The 12,397-nt window shown below is 51.9% G+C and overlaps 4 protein-coding genes across 4 annotated transcripts; all 4 read left to right on the forward strand.

Moving 5' to 3' along the window:
• Positions 1–305: 305 nt before the first annotated feature.
• On the forward strand, positions 306–1,786 carry M431DRAFT_496114 (hypothetical protein; the record flags this gene model as incomplete). The annotated part of the gene is made up of 3 exons (XM_024917457.1): positions 306–755; positions 817–1,394; positions 1,468–1,786. 3 exons carry the CDS (start codon positions 306–308, stop codon positions 1,784–1,786), a joined length of 1,347 nt encoding a protein of 448 aa, XP_024773838.1.
• A 2,415-nt stretch (positions 1,787–4,201) lies between these two features.
• M431DRAFT_496115 (hypothetical protein) lies at positions 4,202–5,512 on the forward strand (the record flags this gene model as incomplete). The annotated part of the gene is made up of 2 exons (XM_024917458.1): positions 4,202–4,310; positions 4,371–5,512. The coding sequence occupies 2 exons, from the start codon at positions 4,202–4,204 to the stop codon at positions 5,510–5,512; spliced, it is 1,251 nt and encodes a 416-aa protein (XP_024773839.1).
• A 1,120-nt stretch (positions 5,513–6,632) lies between these two features.
• M431DRAFT_17527 (hypothetical protein) lies at positions 6,633–9,058 on the forward strand. Its single transcript, XM_024913068.1, has 3 exons — positions 6,633–7,204; positions 7,270–7,467; positions 7,540–9,058. Exons 1-3 carry the CDS (start codon positions 6,956–6,958, stop codon positions 8,671–8,673), a joined length of 1,581 nt encoding a protein of 526 aa, XP_024773840.1. The 5' UTR covers positions 6,633–6,955; the 3' UTR covers positions 8,674–9,058.
• A 454-nt stretch (positions 9,059–9,512) lies between these two features.
• M431DRAFT_87983 (hypothetical protein) lies at positions 9,513–11,936 on the forward strand (the record flags this gene model as incomplete). Its single annotated transcript, XM_024923857.1, has 3 exons — positions 9,513–10,414; positions 11,023–11,501; positions 11,578–11,936. 3 exons carry the CDS (start codon positions 9,513–9,515, stop codon positions 11,934–11,936), a joined length of 1,740 nt encoding a protein of 579 aa, XP_024773841.1.
• Positions 11,937–12,397: the final 461 nt, after the last annotated feature.

Raw genomic sequence — 12,397 nt, forward strand, 5'->3', positions numbered from 1 at the left:
AGGCTGCAGGTGCGCGTGTGGGGAAAGGCCAATGACGAGCTATGCCGTTCCCACCCACCGCCTTTGAGCAGCCCACTATTCTGCCGGACAAGAAGAAAAAAATTCTGAAAAAAGTTGGGTGCGGCGCGCAAAGGCCCCAACCACCCAAAGGTTTAAAAGCTTGCGACGCTGCCGCTGCTTAACTTTCTTTCTCTCCCACATCCACCTTTTGAGACAAGAAAATTTTCATTCTTGTGTCTTCATCTCTTCCTTACATCCTTCTTATCAATTCCTTTTTATTCTAATTAATCTAATACTCTTTCACAATGGCCAAGTCCACCAAGGTCAAGGAGTCCAAGAAGGCTGTCGCCGCTGAGCCTGTCAAGGCCGTCGCTGCCAAGGCTGCCACTCCCAAGAAGGTTGCCAAGGAGGAGCCCTCCAAGAAGTCCAAGAAGAAGGAGCCTGAGTCCTCTGACGAGTCTTCTGAGGAGGAGGAGGACTCTGACTCCGACTCTGCCAGCGAGAGCGAGTCTGAGTCTGAGTCTGAGTCTGAGGAGGAGACCACCAAGAAGCCTGCCAAGAAGGAGGCCAAGAAGCCTGCTGCCAAGGAGGAGTCTGAATCTGAGTCCGAGTCCGAGTCTGATGACTCTGAGTCCGATGAGGAGGAGACCAAGAAGCCTGCCGTGAACGGCAAGGCCAAGGCCGAGGAGTCTGAGGACTCTGACTCCGAGTCCGACTCCGATGAGGAGAGCGACGATGAGAAGCCTGCTGCCAAGGTTAGTTACTATGAACTCGATCAACTGGCCCGAACTTTGACTGACTTTTGCTCTCTCTTAGGCGTCCAAGTCTGACAGCGATGACTCTGAGGAGGACTCCGACGACTCTTCTTCCGACGAGGAGGAGGAGAAGAAGGCTGAGCCTTCCAAGAAGCGCAAGGCCGATGAGGAGATCGATACCTCTGCCAAGAAGACCAAGGTCGACAGCAACGCTGCCCCTACCCTCTTCGCCGGCAGCTTGGCCTGGAGCGTTGATGATGATGCCCTCTACCAGGCATTCCAGTCTTTCGATGGCCTTGTTGGTGCTCGTGTTGTTACCGAGAAGGGCACTGGCCGCAGCCGTGGCTTTGGCTATGTCGACTTCAAGGATGCTGAGTCTGCTCAGGTTGCCTACGAGGCTATGCAGGGCCAGGATGTTGGCGGCCGTGCCATCAACCTCGACTACGCCAACGCCCGCCCTGAAGGTTCTGACCCCCAGAACCGCGCTGCCGACCGTGCCAAGAAGCACGGTGACACCCTCAGCGCTGAGAGCGACACCCTGTTCGTCGGCAACCTGCCCTTCGACATTGACCAGGATTCCGTTACCCAGTTCTTCAACGAAGTCAGCTCTGTCACCAGTGTTCGACTGCCCACTGACCCGTAAGTTATCCTGCGGCTTGAAAGAGCCTGTCTCGCTTGTTCCCTTAACCATACTGACATATCCTTTCTATAGTGAGAGTGGTAACCTGAAGGGCTTTGGCTACGTCTCCTTTGGCTCCGTTGAGGAAGCCAAGGCTGCCCTCGAGGCCAAGAACGGTGCCACCATTGGCCACGGCAGATTCGCCCGCAGCGTGCGACTTGACTTCTCCAGCCCTCGTCCTCAGGGCGGTGCTGGCGGTGGTCGTGGCGGCTTCGGTGGTGGCCGTGGAGGTCCCCGTGGAGGCGGTCGTGGTGGCCGTGGTGGCCGCGGTGGTTTCGGCGGTGGTCGTGGCGGTAACTTTAGTGCTGTCAACCGCACCAAGCCTGCTGGCACCAAGATCTCCTTTGACTAAGAGGGCTCTGTCCGAGAGGGGTTTAATATATATGTCGGGTTGTGGGTATTTGCGGTTTCGGTTACAATCTACGTTTGGCTTTTTGAGATTTAGTGGGCTTTGGGCAACGCTCTTCGGTAATAGAGCGCAGATGAACGCTGGGGGCTTTGGCACTTGGTAATCTGTGGGCTCATCGCTTTGCTTCTCACGAGAAGCATGGTGAAGATGGCATAGTTGGGCTTTTTGACGTCGGCGGCAATGATGGTTCCACCATCGGCGCCTTGTACACAAACCAGTGGGCTTCTGAGGGATTTGAGGGCTTAATCTTGATTCATTTCGTCGACGGCCACGATGGGGCATGTAGACGAAAGAACCAACTTTGAGGGCTGCGAATACTTCTGAGGGACCTGGGGGCTTTTTTGCAAATGCAAATACTTGATACGTGGGCTGCACTTGAGGACTCATACATACAGTATGAGTCCAACCTTTGCTTAACTCGTTTACAAGGTAAATCCCCAGGATGTACACCGATATAATTCTTGCTCCAAGAGACTGGTAAGTCTCCGCCCACGACGTTTGCATTGCATTGTAAAAATAGGCGTTTGCTACGGAAAAGTTTTTTCAAATTTCTTTACCCTTTTACTACCTAGACATGATGTAACTCTGTAGAGCCCGAGTATAAAAATACAAATGTCTTTCCAATTAATTCAATACGATATGCGCTGTTTTTATTTCGCCTGTGAGATGCAGACATGCTGAATGATGCCCGGCATCAAGTTGCGATTGGCTCATGTCTAGGATAACAGATGACCTATCACACTTGATGCGACAAGGCTGAGCAAATCCGGTGGCGCGCCGTCACCGTGTGACAAGCGCCATTGCTCTCCCTGGACTTGACACATGCCACACCTTGTCGTTTGCTATCAGGGAAGAGGCGAGCCGATCCGATGCAGGTGATTGGACAGTCTGCGCACAGTGGCTGGCTGTTTGCAGACAGAACAGGCAAGCAAGCAAAGCAAGCAACGAGCTGTCTCGTCTGACTGTACCGTGGCGGATCAGCGTTCCTATCTCGAGGCAGAAGAAAGAAGTATAATGTGCACCGCACAGGTACAGAGCGAGAACCTATATGTGATCAGATCAGACATGCACAGTCGCATTCGTATCTGTATGATATACTATTTTCTGTTTCAAAAGTGATACGACAAGTCGGGAGACCAAGCCAGTGAACCCCAAAGTTGCAAGGGAGGACATCCATTACGTCTTTGGATGCTCATGCGGGCTCTGGCTGGTTTAGGCAAAGCCCCCGCCCTGTGCTCATGACCCTGGGCTGGCTGGGCTTACAGTTAGTACTACAACTAAAGGCTGCTGAGCAGGACAGAGAGAGAGCCTTGTAAGTTTTGGGGGAATGTCTCCGCGTGAGGGAGGTAGCGGTACTTGTCAGGGTCATGCACACCGCCCGGTTGGGGAAATGCTGGAGCTTTGGCGTACTGTGCGCGCGACACTGTTTCTTGGGTGTACTTGTATGTCTCATGGCAGAAGCATCATTGCCGGAGCCATGCCATTGATCATCTGGTCTTGTTCTTTTGATTGGTGATTTGAATGTTGCTGCAAGGGAGATTCGGGGATTATTGCCTGTTGATTGAACTGGTTTACATACCTATAAACTACGAGTACGAGTTATCTTTGCTGCAGTAGGAAACTTGTTGGGTAATTCCGCTTCACCATCTCGAGTAGTGCCAACTTCCGTATTTTGCCTGTTCTCCCCCCCTGGCATTTCTATACTTTAGCAATAACGGTATTCCGAGCAAAAAGGTAATTCCGCTTAGGAATCAACCTGTAATTGTATTTCATCTTATTACCTACCTACCTGCTCAACCTGTCTCGGCCGTCTTCGTCTTCTCGCCGGATTACATAACCGCCGCTCTCATCCATGTTCCCCCAGATCTCGTCATTTGCGGTACCTGGGTAGTGACGCAATTGGCCAGCGCGTGATGCTCCCACGCACTGTCCCCTGCAGTTCTGGCCAAAGTACCAGTACTGCTGACTGCCCGTCGTTTATCGTCATGCAGCAGCCTCTAGTCCAGATAGGCCATCATCTAGCGAGACATCTCGGCCCAACCTCTCAACAGAACGCTCTCTATCTCCGGCACTTGCCATCTTTCCTCATTTCTATCGCCCATTTTTGACTGGATTCACGACTTCTTCTCCATCTGTGAAATCATCACCGACTGTCGATATTTGTAGCGGCGTTGTGACGAAGAGAGCTTGCGCGTGCGATCTGCTGGCCGAGTTGCGATCGGGTGGGTCGCGGTCACCGATAAGGAGTGCAGGACTACAGGGAATAGGACCTATCGCCAGCGTGTTGAGGCCAAACAACATCGTCAGCCTGGCGACTTTTGATTGTTGATACTCCGTACTTTTACAAAAACCGAAGCGATGGCTCATCAGCCGCCATTTGATGAGCAGGCGGGCTCCAGCGGGCAGCGATCCGTCAGTATGCCAAACGTGATTCCGAGTGCCAGTCTTCACCAACGGCGCTATGATGGTTCGTCATCGCCAGTGACATCCCTCGACGACCATAGTCCATGTCCGCTAACTGTAGCAGAAAACACCGATTCCTGGGTCGAGGTTGCGTCGCAGCCTTCGTCCTCGTCGCTCTCCAGCATTGGCGATGAAATAGTTACAACTGGCCTGCGAGTTGGAAACTCTTACAGCCGTCGCCGGCGAGTGCAGGCATCAGCGAGATCGGTACCACGTATACAGACTACCATCCCGATCACGGGGACAAGCAGCCAAGATGAATATGATGAAAGCGACAGCGAAGAAGATCACGTCCTCTCCAGCTCGACCGAGAACATGCAGCCGTCGCCAGAAGAGGATATGGAGGATTCTGACGGGGAGTCTGACGGAGATGAAGGTACGGCTCTAGGGGGAGCGCAAAACCAAACCGGCTTTCGACCACAACCAAATGCATTCTCGCATCCTCCATCACATCAGAGAAGTTACTCGTCAAATGCGGCCATGTCCCCACATCCCCATGGCGACTTTACACGACCATCTTTCTCCCAGCGCTCGCATACGAGAGTTCAACGGGGGCCTAGCTTCATGTCACCCTCCGTTCGCGAAGATAACGACGCCGCTCTCCGCGCTTCCCTGACCACTCTCCTGTCATGCGCAGCTGCAGCTAGAGGTCTGCCTAAGAGCAAGGAGGAAACTGAGGCGCAGCGAGCTGCACAATCTGGAGTCGGTCCCAGCAGCCAGCCCATGGAGCTCCGCTTCGTCCCCGAAAAGGATCTGTCGGAGGGATCTGAGAAACCTGAACTGGCCCCGGCAGCAGATGCAGCGGCTCCAGCCAAACGTGGACAAGCCTCTCCGGCAAGATCATCCTCGCGGACTCGTGCACCCTCGGAGAAGACGAAACGGGTTGTATCAACGGCCCGAAACCCTCGAGCGATAAAGAAGAAGAAGACGGCAACTACAGCCGTTGTTGCGGAGGAGACTCTCATTTCTCCGACTCTCCTGACCTGGGTTGTCAGTGCCGGAGTCGTCGTGCTCGTATCCGTAGTTGGCTTTGGAGCTGGCTATGTTATTGGGCGTGAAGTCGGCCGCCAGGAAGGCTTAGCAGCAAGCGTCAGCAGCGTCAATGAGACTGCTTCTTCCAGCCGCGACGTGATTCGCTCGTCCGGCAGCGGCCTAAGACGATTCAAATGGGGTGCCGTGGGAAGAAGCATTGTCGCCCAAGCGTAAATGCGTCGACGGCTATTGTTACATTTAACTCATCTTTCGGTGATTCTTGAGTGATGCAGAGATACCTTGAAGTTTGAACCGAACGGCAGCATACACAGATACCACATACATGATGTTCTTTATTTAGCAGCTGGCTTTGATTCCCCCCTTAAGCAAAGGACGGCTAGTAGGGTATTGGCGTTTAACAAAGGACCTCATTTGGATACGAACTGGTTCACAGATTGCGGACGGAAGACACTAGGGCAGCGTTTGCTTTGGCTTTGCTTGGATTTCTTTTCTTCATTTTGCGTGTGTTGTTTCTCTCAGCCTCTTCTTTTCGTTGTTATCATGCACGCAGCTATGAGTTTACCCATGTATCTATCTGCATCTAACGGATGATGACTTAGATATAGGCTGCGATCGGGGTCTACATTTTGAGCGCTCGTTGTTACGGCGATGCAGCTCGGCAGATACTCACTTCTCTTCTCGATAACATGTCATTCAATACTATTTCTACGAGTTACTTCCGATCATGAACTGGTGCATACTGCAACAGGCATGTACTAATGCATCTCCTAATCGAGTCTTTGTCGTTGGCTATTGATAGATCTGGGAGATTGTTCGATACTGTGGAGGTCGTGAGGTGGCATCAGACCACCTTTGTCATTTTTTTCCCTTCTCGAGCAGTCGCATTTTCTTACCAGGAAATAGATAGAAGCCAATTGGATTTGTTTGATTACACGGAAATTGCGTGCCTATACGTGTATTTACGGTGATTCTTACTTGGTGTTGTCATTGGGCTTTGAGATAAAACACAAACGTATTCGCATTCGCCCGCGATCCGCCACATCGAGAGGTAGGCTATGGAACGCAATCAGCTGCAGCAGAAGTTACACGTATAAAAACGAAAATACAAACACGATCGCGCAGATCCGAATACGAGCCCCCACTGATTTCCCGTTTTCCCAGGCGGTCTGCGCTTTCCGTGCATTTATAACCTGCCATCATGCGCGCTCTGATTGGCTGGCCTCCCACACCTGCCTCGTGGGGCAGCGCACCTCAAGTGGGGCTCGTCTCTTTCCCCCCTGGATCTGGCCTCTTTGGCAGCGAAAAAAAAGGCAAAAAATATGCGAGTTTGGCTGCCAAAGCCAATTTGAACCAGTCTTGATAGAGCCAAAGGGCCACAGATTAAGGCTCATTTTGGGCTGACTTATCGAACCACTGGTGGTGCCGTAGCTGCATTTCCTCTGTCTCTGTTTGTCTCTGTCTCTTCTCCTTTTCTTTTTCTCAGATCGAGTCTTTTGCTTCCTGTTAATAAAAAGGACGCGGGGCCGGCAGTCTCTCTCTCTATCTTCCCTTCTTTCGCTCCAGAGCGGCAGACAAGTTTTTCTTTTTCTTCTCTTTGGGCTCCCTCCATCTCGACAAGACTCCCAATTTCACCTGTCTGCCACCCTATCCGCAACGATGGGCATCCTCCAAGATGCCCTCAGCCATCCGACGGCGCAGCTCTACTTTGAGCAGAGCGTTGGCGCGCAAGTCGCTATTGGCGTTGCTGGCTTCCTCGCCGTCGTCGTCTTCCTCAATGTCGTCCAGCAATTGCTCTTCAAGAACCCTTCCGACCCGCCTATGGTTTTCCACTGGTTCCCCATTATTGGCAGCACCGTCATCTACGGCATGGACCCTCCCAAGTTCTTCAAGGACAATCGTGCAAAGGTGGGCAAAAGACGTATCCCGTTTACACTCAGCCTGGTGGACAATGGCTAACAATCAATTGACAGTACGGCGACGTGTTTACCTTTGTCCTGTTGGGCAAGAAGACGACCGTGGCTGTGGGCCCTGCTGGAAACGACTTTATTCTCAACGGCAAGCTCAAGGATGTCAACGCCGAGGAGATTTACAGTGTCTTGACCACCCCCGTCTTCGGACGAGATGTCGTCTATGACTGCCCCAACGCCAAGCTGATGGAGCAGAAGAAGGTGAGTTTGTGCCTGGCGCATAGCTGTATGGTAAAATGAACCTTTGAAATGGGCGCTAACACGATAGCCAAGTTTATGAAAATTGCTCTTACGACCGAAGCGTTCAAAAGCTACGTTCCCATCATCTCCCACGAGGTTACATCATACTTCAAGCGCGACCCTGCCTTCAAGGGCAAGTCTGGAATTGTCGACATCCCCAAGAAGATGGCCGAGATCACAATCTTCACTGCCTCCCACGCTCTTCAGGGCAGCCTCATCCGCAGCAAGTTTGACGAGTCACTGGCCGATTTGTACCACGACCTTGACATGGGCTTCACCTCCATCAACTTTGTGCTCCACTGGGCTCCTCTCCCCTGGAACCGCAAGCGTGATCACGCTCAGCGCACCGTTGCCAAGATCTACATGGATACCATTAAGGAACGACGAGCCCTCGGTGACGATGACAAGGAACTGGATATGCTGAAGCACCTCATGAAGTCAGTCTACAAGAACGGCACCCCTGTCCCTGACCACGAGATTGCCCACATGATGATTGCCCTTCTCATGGCTGGCCAGCATTCTTCGTCCTCCACCAGCTCTTGGATCATGCTCCATCTCGCTCAGTACCCTCAGGTTGTCGAAGACCTCTACCAGGAGCAGGTCAAGGCCCTGGGCGCCGATCTGCCTCCCCTCCAGTACGAGGATTTCGCCAAGCTGCCCCTGAACCAAGCTATTGTCAAGGAGACTCTCCGCCTGAACGCCCCTATCCACTCCATCATGCGCAAGGTCAAGCAGCCGATGCCCGTCCCCGGCACCAAATATGTCGTTCCCCCTTCTCACGTCCTTCTCGCTGCTCCTGGCGTCAGTGGCTCTGACCCTACCTACTTCCCCAACCCTGATAAGTGGGATCCTTACCGCTGGCTGCCTGGCTCTCCCAACGCTCCCCTGATGGCCCGAAATGACGAGGAGGAAGAGAAGATCGACTACGGCTACGGTATTGTCAGCAAGGGTGCGGCTTCTCCTTACCTTCCCTTTGGTGCCGGTCGTCACCGATGTATTGGCGAGCACTTTGCCAATCTGCAGCTCCAGACCATCATTGCCGAGACGGTGCGCATGTTCAAGCTGAGCAACGTGGATGGCAGCAACAACATTGTCGGCACAGACTACGCTTCCCTATTCTCTCGACCTCTTGAGCCTGCCAAGATTCGATGGGAGCGGAGAGACTAAGATGTCAGCGTCTTGAAGGGAGTGTGGATGAGTTAACAAAAGGCAAGCAAAAATACACCCCAGGATTTTTTGAGTTGGGTTGGATGCGTACTGTATATGATATCTTACGTCGGAGTTTTTGGGATGCATGGGAGGAAACAAATAAAGCACATGATGGTAATGGCTGCATCATGAACTGTAATAACTATTATCACTATTACTACTACCTAATAACGCCAGTAGAGCTTTGAATAGAGCTAGACGAAAAAGGAAGACGAATAGAAGCTTTCTTACAAAAGCCAAAAAAAAGCTCCTTTTTATAACATCACATGCACTCTTTCGTCCTGACCAAGTTGCCCCGAATCGGAAAGACTGTTCTGACGCCCCGATCTCCATCCAAATCGGTCTTGGGGCCGAAGGTGAGACGTAAACCCGCACGGCAAAGCCGCCATATCCGGTCCAGACCACGGACCACGGGGGCTCGGCATTCAGATCTCGGCAAGGCAGATTGACAGAAATAGTAACCACGCTCGCTAATGAGAAAAAGCCCCTAGGTTCGCATGGGCTCACCCTCACCTCGACGCTTTTTTAAGTTCTCTTCAATCACACCACGGCCGGATCCTTTATTATGGAGAGAAGGCAGCCCCTGGGAGCTAGCTTGCCGTCCGCTCGGGTCACCCTTTAAGCCAGCCTTTCCCAGCACGTAAACTGCGTTCCTTTCTGTTCAGTCTCCTCATCATAGACCATAATCTCCGCTCATCGTGGCGTCATAAAGCTATTCCCTTCATTCTAGTCTCATTTATAGAAACTCACATTCATTTTTTTCTCTTGGGTTACTGTTTACTCACGAGGTTTGCGACATGGCTCATCAGTACGGCCCCTATGTTCGACTCTGGGGCATTCGTCCGTCACAGCTGCCCTCAGAGAACGCGTCAGCTCAGGATCTCACTCCTTTACTCCAGTCAATATTGAACGAAGCAGTTACTTTTGTCGACACCGTACCGCCACAACCATCATCCTCATCATCATCGGCCTCGTCGGGCAGATCCAACCAGGGAACTGGAGATGGACCATGGAAGGCCAAGGGATGCAGGGCGTTTCACCACTCAGCCGCGCCAGTGCACATGTTTGAGCGGGTTGTCTCAGCTGAAGAGCTGAAAGCGATAGCCAAGGACCAGAACCTCCCCCAGGCGACCAACGGCTCAAAATTCAAGCCAGAAACCTGGAGTCTGAGACGAAGTGTTCACGAAGGAGCGAAGAAGGCCGGCACCGCAGACTGGGAAGAATGGCTACAGTGTTTCAAGGAGGGCCACGCAGACGCGGAGATGAAGTTTACTCCCACGGTGATGAGCCACACGCTGAAGAAGCAGTGGGATTGCACGGGCGCAGAGGTCACGCTGGGAGGCGACGTGTACGAGAACCTCACACTGAAGCTGGAAGAGTCGGTGCACAAGATGCCTGCGCCGCTCAACAACCGCGCGTTTCCCGTGCTGCAGGTGACGGCGGCGGTACGAGGACGGCGCGAGTTCATCGTTGTTCAGATCGCGGCGGTGCCGGAGACTCTGAGCAGCGAAGAGTCAAGGTCCGACGGCGCCCTGAGAGGCACGTACACGAGCGTGGAGCGCTTTCGAGAGGTGGACGAGCAAGGAAACGTCGAGTGGCTGATGGGGACGGTGTCGGATGCGAGAGGCGTGCTGCCGGCTTGGATCCAGAAGATGGCGGTTCCGGGGCAGATTGCCAAGGACGTGGACATGTTTCTGGAGTGGATTGCGAAACAGCGAGATGGAAAATAGACGGCGTGGTTTCTTTCTTTCTTTTGATGACAGAGACGACTGATTATGTTGGTTGTTGGGACGTTGATGTGTTTGTATGTTGTATGGAGAGGATCAAGCGATGAAGTGAAGAGCGCAGTTGTTATATACCTATACCTACTCGGTATTTCCCTTTAAATATCTTATCTAATAGCGAATTGGATTTTTATCGTAATAGATTGCACCATTGCCGTTTTGGGATTTGCCCAGCGGTGTGGTTGGACGGAAGGAGGATACGAGGGCTTTCCCCGTTATCCATCCTTACACTTGGAAGGAAGCATCTGGCCCTCATTACCATTCACAACCATCATCATTTTTTCTACTCATTCTTTCTTTCGCATCATAACTTATATACTGTATGATCTACTTACATCGGACAACACAAACAGAAAGCTCATTCTGAAGCCAACATGACCAGAGGCCGTTCCGTCCCAGCAACAGTACTATCAACTGGATCCAGCTCCAGATCAAACGACACCACCAAGGCCATAAGCACAGCCATAATACCCTCATCCTCATCCATCTCGCCCATTCCCACAAATGGCCCCCTCACCACCAGAAACGGCTCCAAGCTCCTCGCCCAAGCAGATGCCCTCGCACGCATGACCATCGAGTTCAACGTCCGCGCCGTCAGCGCCCAAACAGAGCGTCTGGAAAAGGGCCTCAACAAACTCATGATGTCCACCAAAGAAGACAAAGAATTCCGAGAAAGCCACGACGCGAGGCTGCAGAGCCTGTGTAAGGAGATTCTCGTGGTGAAGCAGCGCATGGAAGAGATTCAGGGGCCGGAGTGGAATGGCAGCGGTAAGGATGGGCTGGAAGGGGTTAAGAAGGAAGTTGATGCGTCTATTGAGTTGTTGAAGAAGGAGATGGAGGAGCTCAAGGGTTTGGTTGGGGATATTTCGAGTACGTTGGATAAGCTCCCGACGGCGGCTGAAGCAGAGGCTTTGATAAGGCGTACTCAGGCTTCAGTATCAACAGGAGGGGGTAGAGAGATCCAAACGAGATCAAAGGCTGCAAAGACACTCGCGGAATCTAGTAAGCATATTCGCCATTTCTCTATTATTCTATATATCTTGTCTCCCTAAGGTATACTCAGCACTCACAACTTGAGTCAATGAAACAGCAAGAAGCCAAGTTTCCATCAAGCAGCGTATAGACGATGCAATCGGCTCAACCCGTCGCTGGAACCGAGACCACAAAACAACCAAGCTGAGCGATGCCACTTTCATAGCCAACTACCTTAGACAGCAATCCAAACGCGACCCACCAATGGCAGTCTACATACAAAGATCGATCAAGCGCCATGTCAGCCGCAGTGCTCGCCAAAAGGCAAAGGATCGTCCCAAGAACCTTGAGCAGTTTTGCCAGGAATTGGTGTGGAAGGACGTCATCGAGACGGCGGAGGAGGTGCTGGTGAGGAATGTGGCGCGGACAGCGAAAGCGTTGGAGGAGCGGGTGGGCTTGTCATGATTGAATGGGATTGCATATACGGCTGAGATGTAGTGAGAAATGTACACGTCTTCATGATTCTCTAAGATTAGCAAGAAGAAAGACTTTTGACGTCAAATAGTTGTTGCAATTCAATTTCAGAGCTTCCAGTTTCATGATACATACACGAGGTCATTTATCTTGTGTGTTCATATCATAGTTTGATACTAGCATGTCTATTGCAGTCGCTGATTGGCATCTAGCCTCCATAGATATCAATGAAAAAAGAGGGCTATACCAAATCTCGATCGCTTCCTCCATATCGAAATAATCATCAAACGAAGAAAACGGGTAAGAGACATCAAAACGCCATTCCAGCCGCCGTTCCTTGCACGTTATATCATTCTCGCCCTTTTAACCAGTCCGTAAACTCCACGCCAGGGCGAATGGCAGAAAAAAAAAAAGAATACCGAAGTAAAAAGCCCAGTAGATGGATTATTATG

Source organism: Trichoderma harzianum (assembly GCF_003025095.1).
Source record: "Trichoderma harzianum CBS 226.95 unplaced genomic scaffold M431scaffold_7, whole genome shotgun sequence".
Classification (NCBI taxonomy): Eukaryota; Fungi; Ascomycota; class Sordariomycetes; order Hypocreales; family Hypocreaceae; genus Trichoderma; species Trichoderma harzianum.

Excerpts from the sequence above, each read along its gene's own strand:
- M431DRAFT_17527 (XM_024913068.1), top strand. The coding sequence starts at position 6,956 with ATGGGCATCCTCCAAGATGCCCTCAGCCATCCGACGGCGCAGCTCTAC. Across the intron at positions 7,205-7,269 it reads TCAAGGACAATCGTGCAAAG|TACGGCGACGTGTTTACCTT; the intron begins GTGGGCAAAAGA and ends ATCAATTGACAG. Across the intron at positions 7,468-7,539 it reads AGCTGATGGAGCAGAAGAAG|TTTATGAAAATTGCTCTTAC; the intron begins GTGAGTTTGTGC and ends ACGATAGCCAAG.